The sequence below is a fragment of the Sander lucioperca genome, chromosome 8 (assembly GCF_008315115.2).
Source record: "Sander lucioperca isolate FBNREF2018 chromosome 8, SLUC_FBN_1.2, whole genome shotgun sequence".
In the NCBI taxonomy this organism is placed as follows: Eukaryota; Metazoa; Chordata; class Actinopteri; order Perciformes; family Percidae; genus Sander; species Sander lucioperca.
This window is the reverse complement of record NC_050180.1, coordinates 1,112,309-1,131,953: the sequence shown is the minus strand read 5'-3', so window position 1 is coordinate 1,131,953 and position 19,645 is coordinate 1,112,309. Positions and strand designations below refer to the sequence as shown.

The 19,645-nt window shown below is 39.9% G+C and overlaps 1 protein-coding gene across 1 annotated transcript; it reads right to left on the bottom strand.

The window, feature by feature from the left end:
• Positions 1-391: 391 nt before the first annotated feature.
• On the bottom strand, positions 392-18,094 carry tfcp2l1 (transcription factor CP2-like 1). Its single transcript, XM_031279214.1, has 15 exons — positions 17,961-18,094; positions 17,394-17,542; positions 15,083-15,156; positions 11,814-11,919; positions 10,758-10,864; positions 10,507-10,659; positions 8,129-8,239; positions 5,990-6,093; positions 3,023-3,074; positions 2,824-2,917; positions 2,607-2,697; positions 2,374-2,456; positions 1,917-2,059; positions 1,167-1,218; positions 392-1,054 (listed from the first exon to the last, which is right to left on the bottom strand). The coding sequence occupies exons 1-15, from the start codon at positions 18,017-18,019 to the stop codon at positions 1,017-1,019; spliced, it is 1,416 nt and encodes a 471-aa protein (XP_031135074.1). The 5' UTR covers positions 18,020-18,094; the 3' UTR covers positions 392-1,016.
• Between the last annotated feature and the right edge of the window lie 1,551 nt (positions 18,095-19,645).

The following is a 19,645-nucleotide window of genomic DNA, read 5'->3' as shown; positions in this document are numbered from 1 at the left end:
ATGATTGAAACGTCTTGTTGCAATAAAGGGGCATTTGCAGGAATACAGGGATTTGTGACTTAAAAAGAAAGTGGGACAGGGTCGTAAAGTAGGGGGAGGGGAGGGCCCCTATTTTTCACAGAACAGTTGCTTTGTTCTTAGTTTTACTAATTATCTCAACAGGCATTTTCATTACCTGAATAAAGTCTGTTGACCTCTAGAAAACAGTGCAAAATACTTTATTTTGAGTGAAATACACACATAGAGCCATGGCAGTCAAAAGCATCCTTTCAAACTGCAACATAGTGTCTCTGTTTAAACTAGTGATGGTCAAATGAAGCTTCACGAACCACTGTCTTTATTTTCTGAGCTCACTAGATGGCGCTCTCTGTTCAAAGAAAAAGGTTAAAGGGATGGCAATTCAGTGTGTTTTCAACCCCAGAGCGCCATCTAGTGAGCTCAGAAAATAAAGACAGTGGTTCACGAAGCTTCATTTGACCATCACTAGTTTAAACATCCTACCCACCTCACTCTTATCAAATTTCACATTACACTTTGTTTAGCATATGCAACAGAACAGCTAACAGACTACATGACAGCATTATGTGGGACAAGCATGAGTGTAGAGCATGAGTGTAGAGACATTGCATTACATTCAAACAGTATATTACAGTTTGTTCATTTGTCTTTTCTATTTGTCGGCGTGATGATGTGAAACATTTACTCTGCTTTATTTATCATGAAAGTCACTCACTTGCATTTTTAGGTGTTGCCAAAAATATATGACCATGTGAAGGAGTAATACAGCAGGGTTTACCTCTAATAACTGTACTAGACATTTCAAGCATGAATCAGTAACTTAACAACATGAATAAAACAAAACTATTAAAGAAAACTGAACAAGGCCAAAAAAATCAACAGTGAACTTAAAGATTAACAGTGTTTTAAAGCACCGTAGTCTCGAAGGACTTATATACAAGCTGTACAATTCCACTGATTGTCAGAGAAAAACGTTGAGGCTCCGGAGCACCTGTTGGTCATTTCAACACTACCTGGAAGCCATTAGTGTTTTCATCTGAGAAACAGAAAACAGTAAAAGATCATTCAAAAATACCGTCAATCAAGCTACACAGGATAGATACTGAATGTTTAACAGTGAGTTATGAGATTAACTTTAAAATAATGACCTCTTATAATGCTGAGGATGAAGCTTGTTTCATCCCTGAAGTTCTGCACCATCTGAAACGAAGATATCAACCGACGTAAGCACAGATCATTTCCATTTCCAAAGTGCTGCATATTAAAATCTAGAGCATCTCCACCTGTGGTTGATTGTCATGTATAATCCCCAATGCTCCCTAACAACAATCCTTTTACATGTGATTTCTTAGCCTAGAAAGGGCAGTGTAAATAGTCGGCTCTAGAGGAAAGCTTTCCCCACTGTTGTTCCTGTAAATCTACCTCAGTAATTCTATACCATTGTTGTTATACATTTACGTAATTAGAGCTGGGAGATATGGAGAAAATCAGATATCAGGATATTCTTGACCAAATATATCGATGTCCATATTTTCGGCGATATTGTAGGGTTGACAATTGTTGCTTTAACAAAAAATATTTTCACAATTTGATTTTAGATAAATAATCATCAATAATGTGGATATAATGTCAACGTGGGTAAAGCCAAATGATGGAACAGTCTGGTAAGTTAAGAAAACTGCATCAATTTACTGTGCAAATATCTAGTCTCATATCTCAATATTGATATAATATCAATATATTGCCCAGCCCTACATTTAATATTGTACATACGTCAAGTGATATCTGACCTGAACTATGAATCACAGTCTATACTAGATGTGTAGGCCTTACTCCACAGCGCTGTAGAGATAGGTCTGCCAATGCAAGACTATTGGTTGATAGAGGTGTAAGGATACCTCGTCAGAGACTAAGACATGGATCCCGCTGGGCTTCTGTCTGTAGATGTGTGTTATTTGCTGTGGAGGGATGCTGTACAGCGAAGCGATCTTTTTGGAGAGGTCCAACAGTGTCAGCTCCTCCAGGTACAGAGCGTGGTAGACTGCAGGGAAGACACAGGAGACACAGGAGGAAACACATGAACAATCTCCATGTACAATTCCAGGACTACATTAGAAACACAGTTTTCCTTTTCCGTTTTATTGATGTTCACAAAAATCTTATCTTATCTTCCTGTATGGTGACTGATGTTGTAAAACGCCCTGTTATTCAATAATAAAATAACAGAGATGTCTGGAGAACGCTTCTCCTCAGTATTCCATGATATTGCAGATATTCCCAAAAATGAGACAAGAGCGCTCCAAATAAATTCAACATAAGAGTATTAGACATCTCCTCTACAGTATGTAGACTTACTGTCTCCAGCCCCTGGCTTGGTGGCAGGTTGATGCCTGGCCTGCTGCTGACACACATAGATGGTGAGACGGGGCTGTATACACCTGGAAAATGTGAGCAGAGACTGTGACAAAAGTACCTGACCAAGCGTCGCTTTTTGACGTGCTGGGAGTGAGAATGGGTAAGAAAGCCGAACAAAACTGAATTTGCTGTGCCCAGTTCTGGGCACATAGAGGTGTATTTTAATGTCTCACCTTCCTTTCATAGTGTTGTAGAGGCGAATACCATCAGCTGGACCGCAGATCTGGATCAAATCCTCCCTGCTCATCCTCAACAGATCAGCACCTGCAACAACAGCAGAAGATCTATTCTGCTTCCTTCCTGCTCAGAAACATTCAGTGAATTTCTTTTCTCTGAATCCTACTGTTTCCATGGATCGAAATGCATTGTGATTTCTTTTGCCGCCGTTACCTGAGAAGCTGCAGAAGAGCCTTGAGAAAGGGGAGAACCTGTGTCGGTGCAGCCACTGCTGGGCGTCCTGCGGCGGGGTTGATGGCAGAAGGTGCTACATGTCAAAAAGAAGAAGAGCCCTTGAAATGAGTATAGCAGCACAGCATCCACTGTCTCCAAATAATGGCCTAAAGGAATATAAAAGTTCTCTATAACTTACATCAGAGCAGCCGGGCAATAGCAGCTCCCCATGCTGGTTTGGAGAACAATTGCTACAGAAATGTCCCAAGGAAGAAAAAAGAGATTGGAATGATCAGTTGAGTGTTTTGTTCGTACTGCTCTGAAACATATCTGTCTGTCAATCTACTAAAAAAAACAAGTGTATGGATATTGTTCGGTTTTTCAATTAAACTTTAAATATGAGCCTGGCTTGGTCAGCAATCGTATAGTCTACATCCACAACATTCCACTTCCGGGATTGTTCCGCTGGATGTCCTTCTTTTCGGCCGTATGTCCGTTACCACCTACACATGTTCCACCAAAACAAGTTTCTTCCAGAGGCTATTTTGCAGCGGCACCATGGTTGGTGATTGGTTTAAAGAAATGCCAATAAACCAGAGCACGTTTTTCTCCTATTCCATAATGCTGTGTGGACTAGCCAGACCCTCCTCCGCAGCGCTGTTGAGGAAGGTCTGGCAATGCAAGACTAGCAATCGTACTACCACTAGCCTACTAGGCTACGTGAAGCTGAATGTTTGACCAATGTGACTTTTAGCTAACTATTTCAACTTACTTCTACTTATAACTAATAATTTGAACTGTGTAGTCATTACTTTTCGCTGTTTATTTCTACCATTTATTCATTACTTTTAGCTACTGGTTCAAACTTCTGGGCTCGCTTGGTGACTAGTTTTCTTTTACATAACAACATTTTACCATGTATTTCATGTATTTATGTGTTTTGTTGAAGAATATTGTTAGTTGGGTTTATTTTTTTTATTTATATGTTACAGTTGCTGAAGATGTGAATATATTCTTTTGAGATACATTTTTTATTAGCACTATTTATCATTCAGAGATACAGAACAAATTCCACAGTATGTGCCAGGTAATATTGGATGGTGCACAGAACAGAGAAACACAAAATGAACAAGAACAAAAACCTTCTCCCACCCTCTGCGGTCTCGAGGAAAACAAAACAGAAATCACACCTTGCCTAATCACTCTCCTCTAGTTCTTGTGGAGCTGAGGTCATTAGGTCTGATATTTGTGCTGCTGCGCTTTTCCATAGATCTATAGTCGATGATTTGGATTTGTTAATCCTTGCTGTAGAGAGCTCAAGCATAACTATGTCTAGAAAATACGCTAACCACTGTTTTATACAAAGCGAGTGGGGGGAGAGCCAGCATTGCGCTATCATTTTCTTGGTTGCAGTTGAGCCGGCTCTCTTCCTCTGTCTCTCGAGCAGGTGTAATTTAGAGTCATCATTAAGTAACAAAACAATCGGGTCAGTAGGAATTAGATATCCTATCACATTAGATAGTATTGATGTTGTTTTATGCCAGAACTCATGCACCTGTTCACACCCCCAGACCATATGCAGGAAAGTTCCAGTTTGTTTAGGTTGACAGAATGTGCAATAGGGAGTGGGAATGGCTTTCGAGATGTATCTCTTCTGAGAAGTCCAGTATGTCCTATGGCATATGTTGAAGTGGATGTACTGGTGATTTGGGTTCTTGGAACAATGGAAAATGTTGTCCCAAACTGTCTCCCAATTAATTGTGTTCCCCTCAGGGCTCAGCTCTCGTTCCCATTTCTTTACTATTGGGAGTTCTCCTATGGATATTTGCAACAGCTTAGCATAAATCTTGGACACTAATCCTCTCACAGGAAAATCTAAAAAACATTTAATGACTGGGTGCATCTCAAGACTGTTTCCCCATGGCACGCCATAAAATTTTAGGGCTGATCTTAAGCAAAGATAAAAGTAGAAGGATGTCCTGGGGACCTCAAAGCTAGCTCTCAGGTCTTCAAAACTCACCATACCTTTCTCATTGAATAACTGGTCTTTAGTATAAATAACCCTGTCCCTCCACTGCAAAAGGTTTGTTACCAGACATTAAGTGTGTATTGTGCCATATTGGGGTATTCACGTGCCACTTGGTGTAGCGCAGGTGCTCCTCCACCTGTTTAAAGGTGGCCAATGTGTTGGTGATAATGGGGCCATAGGTTAGCATGCACTTTTTTTGGACAAACACCTGCAAAGGCCAGGTCTTGCAGTCTTAGACTTCCAATGAGGTTTTGCTCTATTCCTCTCCATGAACTGTAGATGAGGGGTCCATCCACACTCTAAGGGCCTGTAGCTGAAAGGCCTTGTGATACATTTTAAAGTTGGGGAGGGCCAGGCCTCTCGTGTTTGTGGTACGTTGCAAGGTAGAGTATTTTAGCCTAGGTTGTTTATTGTTCCAAATATACTGCCGAATTAAAGTATCAAGTTTCTTCCAGAAGTTCATTGGTGGGGGTAAAAGGGATCATTGAACATAAAAAATTCACACGTTGAACTATGTTCATTTTAACAACAGCAATCCTGGACCGCAGTGCAGCGCAGTCCACCTAGTCAGATCCATTTGAACATACTTAATATAGTTTCATAGTTGTCCTGGACCACTCGCTGTAGTGATGCATGTATGATGATGCCCAAATATGTAATTTTGCTTTGAGTTGGTATTGTACCACTAATGGCTGATGTCACATGCCTGTTGTTTAACAAAAGAAGATTAGATTTATCCCAATTGATGTGAATATATTCTTTGAATCAAATCATAATTTCTAAATTTACAAATGACGGTAGTTGAGCTACTCTACAATCTTTCCACATTCCCCCTGGCAACTGCAGAAGTACCCCCTGGGTTACATGTACCCCTGGTTGGGAATCACTGTCATAGAGCCCAGGATGTGGCTCATGCTTCTGAACAGTGTTGAGTCATCCTGGTAGGCACCCATAGAGGGAGCTATTACCATTGTTAGTATAACACCACGGGTACAGTGATCGACCCCAGGCCTAGAAAGACCATTTACAGATTTCAAGGCCTCTGAAACCTTTAGTCCACCTGGACATTAACCTACAGTTTTCCTACAGATCTCTACTAAACACAATGAATTAGGTCGGTGCAAAATGCTGACTCACCCATCTGTGAAAGAACAGGAAGTTGGTGAGCTGTGGTAAACTGGTGATGGAGTGCTGCTGCTGCTGTGGCTGGTGACAGTCAGGGCATCAGGCCAAGGAGAACACTGGAGAGAGAGAGAAACAGAAAGAGGAAGGGCTTTTCGGATTATGATTCTGACATATTTTGGCACAGAGACTACAGGAGTAACATTTCTAAAACAAAATATTATGGAAATCATATTAAAGCTGCACTAATCAGTATTTATAACAATAGATCAAATGGCTATGAGTAATATAATCGCTGTTGCTCGTAGTAATGAACCTACAAGGATTAATCACTGACATCAACCCCCCTTCAGCTCTATTTATCCTTTTAGCCTCTTTTAACCCATTGTTTTTGTTTTTTCCACCTGCAAACTCTTCTCATCAACCTCACGTTCAGCTGCAGCAGACAGAAGATAATAAACCCACTGTACACTGCCCGCCCAGCACCAAACAACATGCAGACAAGGTAAGCAACTAGCCTCAGGAGTTGATGGAGACCAAAACAGAGAAAGTGGACTCCGAATGAATGTTGCTCTGAGTCTGCTTGATGTGTAACTGGCAACAGTTTGCTAACACCTTTGCCATAACATTGTCATCTACAGGGTAAAATACATGTGTTAAGTTTTCAGTGTGTTACCTGCCCCTAGTCTTGCATTGCCAGACCTTCCTCCACAGCGCTGTGGAGGAGGGTCTGGCTAGTCCACACAGTATTCTGGGATGGGAGAAAAACATGCTCTGGTTTATTGGCATTTTCTTTTATTCGCAATTTAACACACAAAAACTAAACATACAACGTACAACTCATACTCCAAGACACAGCCACACAAAGCAAAAGGCATTTCTTTAAACCAATCACAAACGTCTTGGGCGGCGCTAAGCACCACGGTGCCGCTGCAAAATAGCCTCGGGAAGGAACTTGTTTTGGTGTGTACGTGTACGTTCAAAAGTAGTTTTAGTCATGCAACAGAAAACTCAGATTAGACAGATAGTCTAGCTAGCTGTCTGGATTTACCCTGCAGAGATCTGAGGAGCAGTTAACCATAGTCCTCATAAATCCACCGGAGGTTAGAATACCAACACAAAGGAAGAGGAAGATAACAGACATTGACGAAAACACATGCATTCAGTGGAATTTCCAGCGGCACCGGAGCAATCCTGTAAGTGGAACGTCGAGGATATAGACTACTCTGCCCCCCAAATGGCCACAATACAGCTTTATGCAGCTTTAGCACAAAACCTTTATTTTTTTATCTTTATTTTTAGCCCAGAGACATACACTGTCTATTGTTTTGCTCTTCATTTCAATGTGTTCAACAGTGATGGAAAGTAACTATGTACATTTACTCAAGTACTGTGGAATTTTATGGTACTTTTACTTAAGTTCAGTGGTTCCATTTTATACTGCTTTATAGCTCTACTTCTCAGAGAGAAATATTGAACTTTTTACTCAACTACATCTATGTGACTAATACAGATTAGTATTTTACATGCAAAACATTTGACCGATTTATAGAACATGATATGGATTAAACCAGCCAACAGTATATAAAGTAGTAAACCCTCTCAGCACTCTGAAAGAGGTCATTCTACATTATAAGTACCTGGAATCATTTTTTCCAGAACTTTAATTTAATTGCCGTATTACTTGTAGTATTGCTGCTTTTACTTCAGTAAAGGATAGAAGTACTTCTTTCAGCACTGGTTTTCAGTGATCTCTTTTTAAAGGTTCCTAGCTTCAGCTCTAATCATGTTTGTTTTCTATCCAGATGAATGACAAACCAGATTAACACGAAAGTTAACCGTAAGTGCTGAGTCACTTGACATTCAAAGACACTAAAGTGATGCACCATGGGTCATCCAATCATTGACAGGGCTCAGCGCCAAAGCAAGCACACTCCAAAGGAGCGAACCAACATATTAACAGTGACATGCTGGTTTAAAGTGTAATGTGGAGACAAAGTGAGGAGGAAAACACTGGGACATCAATAAAACGTCTGCATGGCTTCAGTGCTGATGAGATCAGATAAATGCAGTTACATCATTACAATGCTACTGACAGAATGAAAGCAAACAGAGGGTCCTCTCAGGTCTGTTACATAATGTGGAAGGCCTCACCTCTTTCAGCAGCGTGTTGTCATGGGACGGCTGGTACTTCTCTCGGTCCTGCAGGGCCTTTTTATCAATCTTCTCCCTGTCTGTCTTCAGTTTGCGATCAGCTCCTTTAGGCTTCCCAAAAAAAAGCACATCTACATAAGAAGTGATTATATAAAATATCAAAAATATATAATTGCATTAAGGTTTTTTGTGTATGTATGTTTTTGTTTGATCTGACCGTCATTGATTCATGTCATGTGTATATGTGTTTATCTCTGCATTCTGTGAATAATTTAAACTAGGTCCTGTGTTTCATTTTAGTTCAGAAAATAAGGATCATAGAATGAAATTCAATTTTAAACATCAGTATGCACGAACAACATTAAAGCAAATGTATATTTCAGTCTGTGGTTTCAAACTGTGGAACTCCTTGGATCATGATTTAAAGGGTTATATCAATATCTTTTAGCCCAAGGAAATAGAAAAAAATAAGACGAGAAATGAAGTATTGATTTTCTTTATTATTATTCTTTTTTATGTTATGTTTTGGTCTTCTCTCTCTTTCTCTTTTCTATGTAAAATCAACTGTTAACTGATAGACAATCTATCTATTTCTGTTTGTTGTATATCTGAGAAAGGGGCTGGGAAAATAAGGTTTTGTTTTCATCCAGCTCCTTTCCAATCATGGAAATGTAACGTGATATAGCCAATAATTTGTGGTTTAATTATAAAATATGTCTGTGTCCCAGAGATGGGGACTCGAGTCTGAGACTCGGACTTGAGTCGCACTTAAGTCGCACAAACAGCTGACTTCAGACTTGACTTGCGACTCGACCCAAAAGACTTCAGACTTGACTCGGACTTGAGCATCGAGACTCGTCAACAACCTGTTTTTATGCAATTATTGCTTTTTAAATCTAAATTCATTCATGTATTTCTATTTTCCTTTATTGGCACATATACGTTGAGGAAACGTATGATGAGCTGCATGTCCCCTGCCCTTTGCCATAATGTGCAACGTAACGCATGCGCTATGCCTATGTGCGCTCTCTCACATAAATGCATTGGCGATGGCGACACCAAGTCCTCCCGGAGTTGTGCCTTTTGTCATTAGTTTTGCTTTCAATAACTTCGTAAACAGTGGCAGTAAGCGAACAGCTACATGCAAGGTGTGTGGCACGCTCAATAGTGTTTTAAGCCTCCAATGTCACCTTCCAGGCAGCTAACCCTTACCTTAACCCTAAACATAACCATTGCCGCACTGCCTGGAAGGCGACGTTGGGGGCTTAAAACACCAAACACTGTGTGGCACCAAGATAAATGATGCCGGATCAACAACGTCGAACTTCATCTGGCATCTCAAAACGCATCCAGATAGGTCAGTCACTTGCTAATGTGAAAGAGACGTTAAATTTATCAAAGGTAACAAGCTAACCATCGCAAAGTGTTGTGCTAATGCTGGGAACAGGCAAATTGTATCTTTATAGTTGTATTCATATGATGTGACAGACTTTGGTTAATATTTCACCAGGTTGTTGTTAAATAGCAATACGGAAAGTATCAGTTCTCACATGTTTGCACCATGGTTGGTGTATTAACTTTCAATACAGATGTTTCCCTCAAACTTTGAACACTGAAAAATGTAATGCATGATGAGGTTGGGCTTTACAGCCAGTTAGTAACACAGACAAACATGTATTCTTCGTGCAGATACCAAAATGTTGAAAAATACAGTTATGAAATTGTGTTCTTAATTTGTGTTTCTTCAGTTTGCATTGCAGTAGACCCCATAAAGTTATCCTACAACTGATTTGATACTGTACTGTATGGATGGTAGCTACAGGACATACTTTGAATTCATAAGATTTAACAATACAGTGTTAGGGACAGATCAGATGGCCAGAGACTTGAGACTTGACTTGGACTCGTGGCAAAAGACTTGAGACTTGACTTGAACTTGCCCCTCAAAGACTTGAGACTTGACTTGGACTCAAGCTCAAAGACTTGAGACTCGACTTGGACTTCCAAAAAATGACTTGTGAACATTTCTGCTGTGTCCATGAGTGGAATTAAAACAATGTGAAGTGTTGTGTTGAGTTTGGAATGTCGTTATGTTTCTATTATCATTGTTTCTGTGATGTATTGAATGTTGTTTTGTTATTGTGATCATAGTTTAATGTGATGATTATGCACTGTAATGTATAGATGCACTGGTTTTGGGGAGGACTCTGGAAATAATAGCTGAGGCTATGGCCCCAGTTAATGGAGATCCCAATAAATCAAATCAAAAATCACAGATGAATACAGTTATATTTCTGATGGACTACAGGCTTATGATTATTATAGTAGAGTATAACTTTGTACACATTTGATGAGGATAGGCAGGCACGTACTCATACCTTGAAGACTTTGACCTGGCAACTGGAAGAATGGACATGCTCCATGTATTCCCCGTGCTCATTGGTGGTGAAAGTGTCCACCTGGATACAGAAGGGCACTCCTTTCTCCCCACCGTGCTTCCTGGGGGTGAACTCGGTGCTGATGCAGTTGACCTAAGAAAACATGACAAAGGAGGGTTTGATGACTGTAGGTTTAATGTAATGTAGACATTAAAGACTCCCCCAGACGTGTGACCAGAATGGAGCTGTACCTGGATGAAAACAGAAGCGTTCTTGACAGGATCCCAGAGGAACTCGATGGTGTTGAGATGCAGAGGGTGTGAACGGGGCTCCACTAGCCCCACTGACAATGGGATATCTGCAAACAATGAGTCAGGCAGTTTACATTTGCTATAAAGCCCCTAAAAACATGTTTTCAATAAAAACATAGCTTTTTGCTTTAAGCGATGGGATCCTAACTGAACACACTGTTTATTTCACTTTATAGATTTCTATCTCTGCTGTTGTACCTGTGCTCTTCTTGTCTGGATCAACGGAAGTACATTTCCAGGATAAATGGTGGTTCAGAACAGCATTACTCTTATAATTTGCAGGGTTAGTATAGTATCCTAAAACTGAGTCTGGCTCTTGTCTGGATAAACAGAAGAACCCTAAAACTGAAAATAAATTACTAAAACTAAAAAAAACTAAAACCTTGGTTTCAGAAAATTAAAGCCACACTGAAACTATATTGCCAGGTTAAAAAACTAACAAAAGTAAAATAAAAATGAACGTAAATCATTTCAGTTTTAGTTTTTTTAGCTATAATATTTCACTACTGAAAAAAGGAGACTGCATGAATTTCCGTCAACTCCCGTCAAAATGTAATTAAGGGACACTAAAGTAGCCCAAAGATAAAACATTAAACATCGTGGCTATTCTGCAAACATGTAGACATTATACCCGGCCGGCACTAACAATAACAAACTAGAAACTAAGTGTATAAAAACTAACACTAAACCTTTCTGAAAAACAGAAACCAAACTATAACTAGCAAACACACTCACAACTAACTAAAATGAAATCCAAAAGCCAAAACTAAAATAAAATAAAAACTAATTAAAAATTCTACTTTACTTTGGACAGCAAGCAGGCCCTACACTGGCAGAGTATGCAGGATTAATGCCTTGCTCAAGGGCCTATTGATGCTAACCATTCCTTTTTTTTAATATATATCATCAAAACTGCAGTAACCAGTGATCCTGGATCTGTGATGTATCAGTGAGCTTTGATGTATCAGCCCATACACATCCATACAGCCAACTCACCTATATCCAGGATCCGGTCTCCAGGTCTGCTCCACCTCCACCCCTCCAGCTGCTGGTGCTCCATGTACTGCAGTCGCCGGTCATGAAACACCACGCGCACAATGCTCTGTGAACAGGCAGGATCAGGCGTTTAGGACGGCATACAGATACAGCTACAGCTACAGCTTGAGCGGGGCAGCTCACACAAAGCCAAACAGCTGGACTGTTGGTCAAAGTGCAAAAAGGCTCCCTTCATTTATTAATTCAAACATACTGACTCAGTTTCATTAGGAAAGGGCAATGATGTGGACATTTCATCTCCATTCCTACATACACTAGTCTTGCTTAACAAGCGCATCTGCATATATTCATGAGGGAAATGACCCACTGCCAATGAGCTACATGTGATACCTGTGAGATGCAGTGAAAACAGTGACTTTCCAACTTAAAATCAGGGCTGCCTTGCACTTGGACAACATTTTTAAAGATCCCATGAAATGGACACTTGAGCTTCTAGGAAAGTTGCCATTGGTGAACTCTTGCTCAGTGGGCACTGAAAACTCCAGTTGATAAAATCGCTACAAATGTCTGCCTTTATCAAATCGAACTTCCGTTGACTCCACATTAAGCCCATTAACTGACCTGCAACAAGAAACACAGCACATTAAGGAAGTACTGGTACCATTTCATAGGACCTTTAAGGACTTTTTTTGACGTCTTCTTTGGTGATATTCACATATACAAACTTTGGAGTTGTGACATAGTCAGAAACAGATACAACTGAGACCTTGGGATCTTGTCAGTATGAAGAACAATTTCCAAACCAAAAAGTGCTATGGGTTCCATCAAATTACTTCCCAAAGCTCTTAAGACTTCATTTTTATCCCACCAAGTTCAAAGACTGACAGATCGCTTTCAAGTCATGTGGGAACCCTGAACAAAGACTTTACATCTTCATTCTGTCAACTGCATGTATTGCAGCACAAGTAGCTGTTGTTACTAGCATATTGACCCACTCTGTATTAGCTAATAATTTATCTTGTCACCATATCAAATAAAAATAATAACATTCCAGCTGCTTATAGAGTAGACATTCATTAAAGGGGCACTCCATTCAGTTTTACATATAAAGAAAAAAAATAACCGTGACGATGTCATGAAAATAACCCTGATGATGTCATCAGGAGACCTACAGTTACAAACTGATGATTTAGGAGGCAGTGAGGGTCAAATAAAGCACACCATCCAGTTGCATTATGGGAAATGTAGGATCCTGTATTTGTGACCCACTCTAGGGACTAAAAGTCAGGCTATATTGGCCGGCTTTGATTTTGACCATTATTTTCTCAATCCGTCTCTACTAAAATGCTGGAGTGCCTCTTTAATAGCAACCTTATCAAACACGGAATAAACAACAAATGAACAACCTGTAAAAACATGTACCATTGGTATATTTATGGAGGAAGGCTCATGCATGACCGAGCACTGAACTCAAAAAGCCCTGCACCCAGCACGTCATGTGTTTGCATAGACACCACCTGTCCCATTCTTGTGTTTCTAGGATGCCACCGCCAACATTACAGTCTCAAGCAGCGGCAGCCTGACCACAGAGACATGTCAGATACATGCACTCACAGAAATTAAATAAAATGATCTCCTTAATCTTAAGTGAGTGTGTTAACAAACGTCTTTGCAAAAAATGGAGTCACTTTCGACTTCTAAAATTTTCGCAACTAAAATTTAGGCCCAGCCCACATGTACACGGGTATTTTTTAAAACATGTTTTGGCCTTTCGTCCACATGCAAACTGAGATTTAGGTCACTGAAAACGGATCCTTTGGAAAACTCTGGCCAGGGTGAACATGTTCAGAAACTCAGTTTTCAGTGTTGACGTGTAGATGGGAAGTTTTTTTTTTGGCTTGTAACGTCAGAGTGTGCGCCGTTATCTCCTTTGTTAGGTGTCACATATGAGGCGACAGGTCGCGCTACAGCAGACGTGTCCAAAATAGTGCTGGTTCTAACCGCTAACAGGACTTTTTACATGTTGACACAAAAATCTACAGTTTCTCTTCTACCATATTGAGGAACAGAGGCGTCCAAATGCGCTATGGAATAACATTTCTCAGGCTTCTGATTGGCCAACATGGCTTTAGGGTTAGGGTTATGCCTGTTGGTTTGGCATGCTCTTAGTCTCCTCGATGTTCCACTTCCGGGATTGCTCCAGTGCTGCAGGAAATTTCGCCAGATGCATGTCTTTTCGCCGAGGTTCGTTACCTTCCTCTTTCTTTGTGTTGGCGTTCTAATCTCCGGTGAATTTGTGAGGACTATGGTTAACTGCTCCTCAGATCTCTGCAGGGTAAATCCAGACAGCTAGCTAGACTATCTGTCCAATCTGAGTTTTCTGTTGCACGACTAAAACTACTTTTGAACGTACACATGTTCCACCAAAACAAGTTCCTTCCTGAGGCTATTTTGCAGCGGATCTGTGTGGAGCTTAGCGCCACCCATGAGGATTGTGAAGAATTGGTGAAGAAATGCCATTAAACCAGAGCACCTTTTTTTCCCATCCCTGAATGCTTTGTGGACTAGTCAGACCCTCCTCTGCTCTGCGCGCTGTGGATGGTCTGGCAAAGCGAGACTAGCATGCTCTTGACAGTGCATCAATTATGTTTTTGCATTTTCATTTGGACAGAGATTTTTCTAAAGCAGTGCTTGGATGGAATTTTTTTTTTTTTTTACAACGAAGGAGGGAAAAAAACGTTTTCAAAAATACCCGTGTACGTGTGGAGTAGGCCTTAGTTAGTCGGTAACACTTCTGGGTGTTACAACATCCTGTGTATGAAAATGAGAGTGGCATGACAGAAACGATGATGCCATGGCATCAAATATACACCACTTTTTTTTTTTATTTCCACTAAAGAAACATAATATTTCTGGAAATAATATATGTATAAAAATGGACAAGTCTTTATGAAGATAATCACAGTAATGCAGACAAAAGCAGATTGGCATGTCGAGATGAATCTGAGTGTGTGTATGGTACAACATGTGAAGGTAAGGTGTGTTGGTAAGGGGGTTTATGTGAAATCTAGAAAAGAGAGAGGTAAGTTTGGGTGATAGTACCAAGCTCTCCAAGTTGGACACCCCTCCCCTGAAGTGGAAGGGAGGGTCGGGGGGACCTGTGACAAACCAGGAAATGGATACATAAAAACAGATAGGAGAAGAAAAAAAAGGAAGATGTCATGTAAAAGTTTTTAAAAAAACAGACAAACACAATACCTTACACCTACCTTTACATATTTGCTGCTTATATCTGTATACTCCACTAGTTTTCTGTTAAGCATACGGATTTCGTAGGACTGACCTACATTTTAAAACATTAAAAAAAAACCTGATTAAAATTGAAAAATGGGAAATCAGTCACAAAAGAGGGGCAGTGGAGATAGAAATTAAAACAAATTAGAAACCTTTTTTAAGGCAGATATCAAGGCCAGCCATTAGAAAATGTTTACATATCTCCATCCTGATCAAATACCAATCACTAAGTTTAGTTTTACAAGAAAATAGCATTAAAAATAGCCACAGCAGGACACTATATAACTAACTATAAATGCTTTTTCAGCACAGTAATAAAACTTAGCTAGTGACCCAAATGGCAACTTCTAATCAATACATGCCATCTTTACATGGCCGTGTCATTGTTGCATGTTACAGCGAGCTCACTTTGATTGTGTTTTTACTCCAGCCAAATGACTGTACAGCAGATAAGCAGGGCAAACTTGTAGATAAATAAAGCACAAATAAGAAAAAGTCAGTGTTCAACCAGAGGCAGAAACAATCAGAAGGTTCCAGTGGTAAGAGAATGATGTGAAGTAGAAGGGGGAAGGACAATTTGGAGAAAGGAGAAAAGACAAAAAAGAAAGAAAGAAAAGAGGGTGAATTAGATTAAAAGATGAAAGTCAAACTTGTTAAAAAACACACATAGGAGCTCATGTTGCACACATAAATCAATAATGCATAGGTTATGACTTTAAGCCTTTCAAATCTTCCTACCATGATTTCAGTAAGTAATTCAAAAGACTCAAAGGCTTTCTGTTTGTATGTAAGTATGAATACAGTATCTCCCACTGTTATAATCCAGGACAGCCTACTATATATACGTGTTAACAACTGTCTCACTGTACTCAAAGCAAAACAAGGCCATAATAATTAGAAGTATTATAATTATAAGCACTAATTGTGAAACTCAACCACTACTCAACACTTACAGTTAAAATTGAAATACCCCTTAATTTATAGCATTGAGACATTTTATTTTGAAATGCATCCGTCTGCATTTACGTGATTTGAATTCCCCGCTTTGAAATTTCCAGATTTCAAAAAACTTAATTTCAAAGTTGTAAGAATTCAAATCAGTCAAATATTTTTTTTTTTAAAAGCAGGTTGCTTTAAATTGCAGAATCTGAAGTCTGAATGGAATAGATCAGTTACCATCCTCTCAGTCACATGATCCAAGAAAGAAAAGTTCAGATGAGGAACCAGAAGCCTCGGACACTGGACGTTTCTGAATCAGGGAACCTGAAAAGGTTTACTAATTTAAGATTTTGTAATTGCACTTTGGAACAACCTCCAAAGAGGGGACTTCAAAACGACGGACATCCAGATAGATGGGTTACAAAGTCAAATATGTCAATGCAATACATTTAAACCATTTGAATTAATCCAATATTAAGTATTCAGTAGTAGTTAAATTTAGATCTGCAACAAAAGACAGATCTTAATTTAAAAGAAAATCAATGAGCAACTGTTTTGATGATCGACTAATCGTTTGTCTCATTGTTTATGAGAAAAATAGCCAAATATTCTCGCTTCCAGCTTCTCAAATGTGACGATTTGCACTTTGTCTTTGTCATATATGACAGAAAATGGAATATCTCAAACTTTAGACTGTTGGCCAGTCTAAACAGGCAAACGGAAGACATTACCACGGCCTATGAGAAATTGTGAATGCCGTTTTTTTAACACATCATTACCTAAATGATTATTAGAGAAAATAACAGTCAGATCAATCGATGAAGAAAATCATCATTAGTTTCAATCCTAATTAAATTTCACATCAGGGTATATAATTAATCAACAAATAAATAAAAAAAATAGAATTATTATGGCCTTTCTTTGCTTCCAAGAAACCAGACAATTTAGACTTGATGTTCTGACATCTTTAAAAACACATGCGACAGTGTGAGCAATAGCAGCGGGAATCTCTGCCGGTATATGGCTTCAGTGATTATTCTGTTATAGAATAAAAAGCTCATCTGATTGGACAGTCTTTTGGACAGCTTTGTTTTCCATGATGACACAGGTCTGGTTTCTGGCTCTGAGAGACAGGTGTGTAAGTGCATTAGTTGCAGGTCCCTAAAAGTGGGGCGTAGATTTGAATTAATTCAAGTGAACAAGGTTTAATTTATGAGTTATAATGGATTTGAAATCCTGCATCAGCGTTAATCTAACCCTGCTGCTGCTGCTGGGATGACACGTGACAAAATAATCTCAGGTCCATTTAGTCAATGTGGACATTCCTCTGGCAGGACAGATAGCTACCTTGGTTGAGATAAGTGAGACTCTCCTCCTGCTGTCTCACAGCCGGCGAGCTGGCTGCACACAGAATGTACTGGAAGGGGGTCCTCTTGGCACCATTTCCAGCCGTAAGCCTCACTTCTTCGTTTTTCAAGAAAGGTGCCAAGGCATCTCTGAAAGAGAGCAGAAGGAAAGAAAAGAGGGGCTGAGTGCGGAGACGACGGAGGTGAACGTTCTTTCTCATTATAGAAACAAAAGGTGCAATAGGTTGAATGGCACAATGCAATGTTACCCATTCAGCTCAATTCATTTTGAGTTTGAAGGGGAGGAAAAAAAAGTAGTCAATGTGACCAATATGTGTCGTCTAAATGTGGATTATGAAAGCAAAACTCCTTTGCATGAACCATTGAAATGCATTTTTAAAAATTTGAATTTCACATGACAGTTTAATGTGAATAATAAAATACTTAAATGTGTTCCCAGAGGTAGAATTACTGCAAATCTGCACTCTAAAAAAAAAAATAATAAAAAAAAAATGAATTTGAAGCCAAGACAAGTTTGTGAAGCTTCTGAGCATGACTTGTGCTTTACCTAATGTAACTAGCAGAGTGCTGGTGGTAGGACTCAGGTTGGGAATGGCAGAACAGCATATTTTCCAGTGTGGTGTCTTCTTGTATCCCGGGAGCACAGGGAGGACGTGAAGACAGACGGAGCTACAGGCCTCAGCTCAGAGAGGTTTGCAGCCAAACCTCATTGCCTGCCTCTCATATAGTCCCGGTGATGTCATCAGCACTCCCACTTTTTGTTTTAGCATACCTTGGGTGACCTTTGAGAGGCGGGGTGTGCAGGCACACCTCCCACTACCAATGTTTAGCTGGGTTGGTGCATTAAGATCAGCTTCACCTGAGCAGATGTTGACACTGGTAACAGTCTGGCCCTAAAGCTCGACTTTACACGCACTTAGGGTAATGATGTTTGGAGGTACATTCTGAAAGGAACAAACAGCCACAGGCCTGCAAATGAATGGGAGTAAACAGAATGATCTCCTCTGTCTTTGTGTGGACGGCTGTGGTATTTCAAATTCTAATCATCTCTATAGATCACACTAACAAATAATAGTATTGATAACAACAGTGATAGACAGTGGTGGAAGAAGTATTCAGATCCTTTAATTGAGTAAAAGTATGCAAGTATCATCAGGAAAATGTAGTTAAAGTATTAAAAGTACTCAAGTGCAGAAAAAGAGTGTAAAGGATCCAAAACAGTTGTATGTTTAATGGTCTAATCATTTCAGCTGGACTTGTAGGCCGTTATGTTGTTGGCTAGTTTCATTTAGAATCAAACATCAGATTTTATAAACTACATGTGTTTTGTGTGCAGAAATCTAAATGTGTAAAGTAACTAGTAACTAAAGCTGTAACAGATGAATGTAGTGGAGTAAAAAGTACAATATTTCTCTCTGAAATGTAGCGGAGTAGAAGTAGAAAGTGGCATGAAAAAAAAGACTCAAGTAAAGTACAAGTACCTCAACATTTGTACTTGCGTACAGTACATGAGTAAATGTACTTAGTTACATTCCACCACTGGTGATAGAGGGACTGCTGTGGATGCTAAATGAAACACATTGCTGGCAGTTTAACTTCAACATTTGCTGACAGACTAATGGAGGACAGCAGGTTGAGTACAAACCCCTGCAACTGCTGCCGGTCTGTACAGAGCTCCTCCACAGGGTCAGAGGTCATCTGAGAGTCTGCTCAGGTTAATGTTTATACACAGCAGCTAAGCACACCTCAGCGCTCAGACGCATGCACTCGTAAATGGATGGACAACTGGGCAACACTGCTGCCAGTGTCCCCTGCGGACGTCACCACCGAACAAGGTTCAACCTGCGAGGGGAAGGAAATGGCTTTAATCAACTCTTTTAAATTGTACACAAGATTAAACAATATGTTAGCAGTGGTGTAGTCTATATGATACGCAGGTATACGCAGTATACCCACTAAGAAATCTCCAGGATTTCCATATACCCACTTAAATATTTGCAATTAGGGGCGGTCTCTAGCTCACCCAGTAAGAGCGCTCGCCCCATGTAGGCTGAGTCCTTTGCAGCGACGCGGGTTCGAATCTGACCTGCTTCCCTTTGCTGTGTGTCATCCCCCATCTCTCACCCCCTTTCCGGTCTATCCACTGTCACTCTATAATAAAGGGAAAAGCCCCCAAAAAATAATAATAAAAAAAAAATTTGCAATTATACGCAACAACATATTTTTGACAGA

Coding starts and splice junctions, on each gene's coding strand:
- tfcp2l1 (XM_031279214.1), bottom strand. CDS start 18,019: ATGCTGTTCTGCCATTCCCAACCTGAGTCCTACCACCAGCACTCTGCT. Junction 2,457..2,606: donor TACAACACTATGAAAGGAAG/GTGAGACATTAA, acceptor CACATTTTCCAG/GTGTATACAGCCCCGTCTCA. Junction 2,060..2,373: donor CAAGCCAGGGGCTGGAGACA/GTAAGTCTACAT, acceptor TCTTCCCTGCAG/TCTACCACGCTCTGTACCTG.